Raw genomic sequence first — 1,831 nt, 5'->3', positions numbered from 1 at the left:
GAATTTATGAACAAAAAATTGTCGGCTCTAAGTGCAACTTTTTTTTAGTATTGATTAGTTTATTATAAGTGATTTAAGTAAAGGAATCATCAAAGGTAAATTCTGCTTTGAGCGCAGTGTGTTTCCTCCTCTTTACCAATCAAGTATGACCATGTGTAGTGTGTTTTAAAGACTTTATATGTCTACAGCTAATGAAAGTATGCATGTGAACAGGCTGTACTGTACTGTAATGTATGAGCACTTTTCTTTGCAGCCCAGCTCGTGAAAACAGCACAGCTCGCCAATGAAATATAATCTGTCGCCAGTTACATTCCAGGCCTGTATTGTATGTGTGCACATAGTCAGTTAGTAGCTCCAATCCCCCTATTTGTCACAATGAAGTTTATCCAGCTTTGAAGTCTCTCTGACCTGCTTAGAATAATGGTGTGTTTACTGTGAGAGCAGTAGCCCATTAAGAGCCCACAGTCTCTGCTTCACATTTTTCTGAGCTGCAGTGAGTCTGCAGAGCTGCACACGGCAGAAAGAGTCCAAATGAAACACATACTCTAATGATTAAATGTACAGTTTTTAATCCACAACATCCATTCTCCTCTTTCTACCCAGGTCTGGATCCGGCTGGTCCCACCTTTGAGCATGCAGATGACCAGAGCACCCTGTCGCGAGGCGATGCCCAGTTTGTGGACGTCCTGCACACCAACACCAGGGGCTCCCCAGACCGCAGCATCGGCATCCAGAGGCCTGTGGGCCACATCGACATTTACCCCAACGGAGGCACCTTCCAGCCTGGCTGCGATATCCAGAATACCTTGCTAGGGATTGCAATGGAAGGGATCAAGGGACTTCAAAGTATGTACCACAAACCCTCCCTGCTGTTTGTAATTAGTTTTAGAGGCTTTACTCAGGTTTTAATTTATACAGTGCAAATGCTGTGGTTTGTTAGCACTCAGTCACTTTGGCAGTAGGGTAATACAGTCAGTATGAAGTCCACACACTCTGCCTCTGTGTTGGCAAGCATCTGCCCTTATTATAAAAGTGTCACCACGCTACAAGAGTTAAATTTAGGGAGACCCTGTTACATCTGCTCAAACCTGGTGGTATCAATCTTCTCCACCTCCTCTGTGTGACACACTGCACCATAAATACACAACTCAGCTCACATTAAAGTGAACATTTTGTAACAACAGTGTTGTGAATCATCAAGACAGGTTCATGTACGTGTACAGACACTTTTGACTCTCAGGGGCTACAATTACAATATGCTTGCCTCCAGTCATAACAGCTACGGATTCACAGTATGTCACAGACATGTTCTTTTATACGTAGAGATGAAAGGCCTTGCGTGTTGTTTTGCTGGTTCACTGCTTCTTAGCTTTTGCTAAGTTCTTTAACTGAGCGAGGCAGGACTAAGTGAGAAATACCATCTGAGTCAGCGTTCAGTGGTGGCTGACGTGAAGATTCAGAAAGAGCCACAAATGAGGAAGATATTTTCTCTGCGTAGCATTACCTGGGAATAGATGAGGAGCTTTCATAAAGTCTTTGCTCTGTGTGTGTGTTGCAGACATGGACCAGCTCGTCAAATGCTCCCACGAGCGCTCCATCCACCTGTTTATCGACTCTCTGCTGAACACCCAGCAGCAGAGTTTTGCGTACCGCTGCAACTCCAAAGAGGCCTTTAACAAAGGACTGTGCCTCAACTGCAGGAAGAATCGCTGCAACAAGCTCGGCTACAACATCAACAAGGTCCGCACGGCCCGCAGCACGAAGATGTACCTCAAGACTCGTGACATGATGCCATACAAAGGTAAATACCAAGAAAAAAGGACATCTAGTA

General features: G+C 44.7%; 1 protein-coding gene across 1 annotated transcript; it reads left to right on the top strand.

Moving 5' to 3' along the window:
• Positions 1-89: 89 nt before the first annotated feature.
• On the top strand, positions 90-1,818 carry LOC111648698 (lipoprotein lipase-like; the record flags this gene model as incomplete). Its single annotated transcript, XM_023398448.2, has 2 exons — positions 90-846; positions 1,559-1,818. Coding segments are annotated over exons 1-2 (558 nt in total), but the record flags the coding sequence as incomplete, so codon positions are not given.
• Between the last annotated feature and the right edge of the window lie 13 nt (positions 1,819-1,831).

This window comes from Seriola lalandi, unplaced genomic scaffold (assembly GCF_002814215.2).
Source record: "Seriola lalandi dorsalis isolate HSWRI2012SDOR001 ecotype SW California unplaced genomic scaffold, Sedor1 jcf7180002046486, whole genome shotgun sequence".
Lineage (NCBI taxonomy): Eukaryota > Metazoa > Chordata > Actinopteri > Carangiformes > Carangidae > Seriola > Seriola lalandi.
The sequence above is the reverse complement of the archived record's forward strand: the minus strand, read 5'-3'. Positions and strand labels throughout refer to the sequence as shown.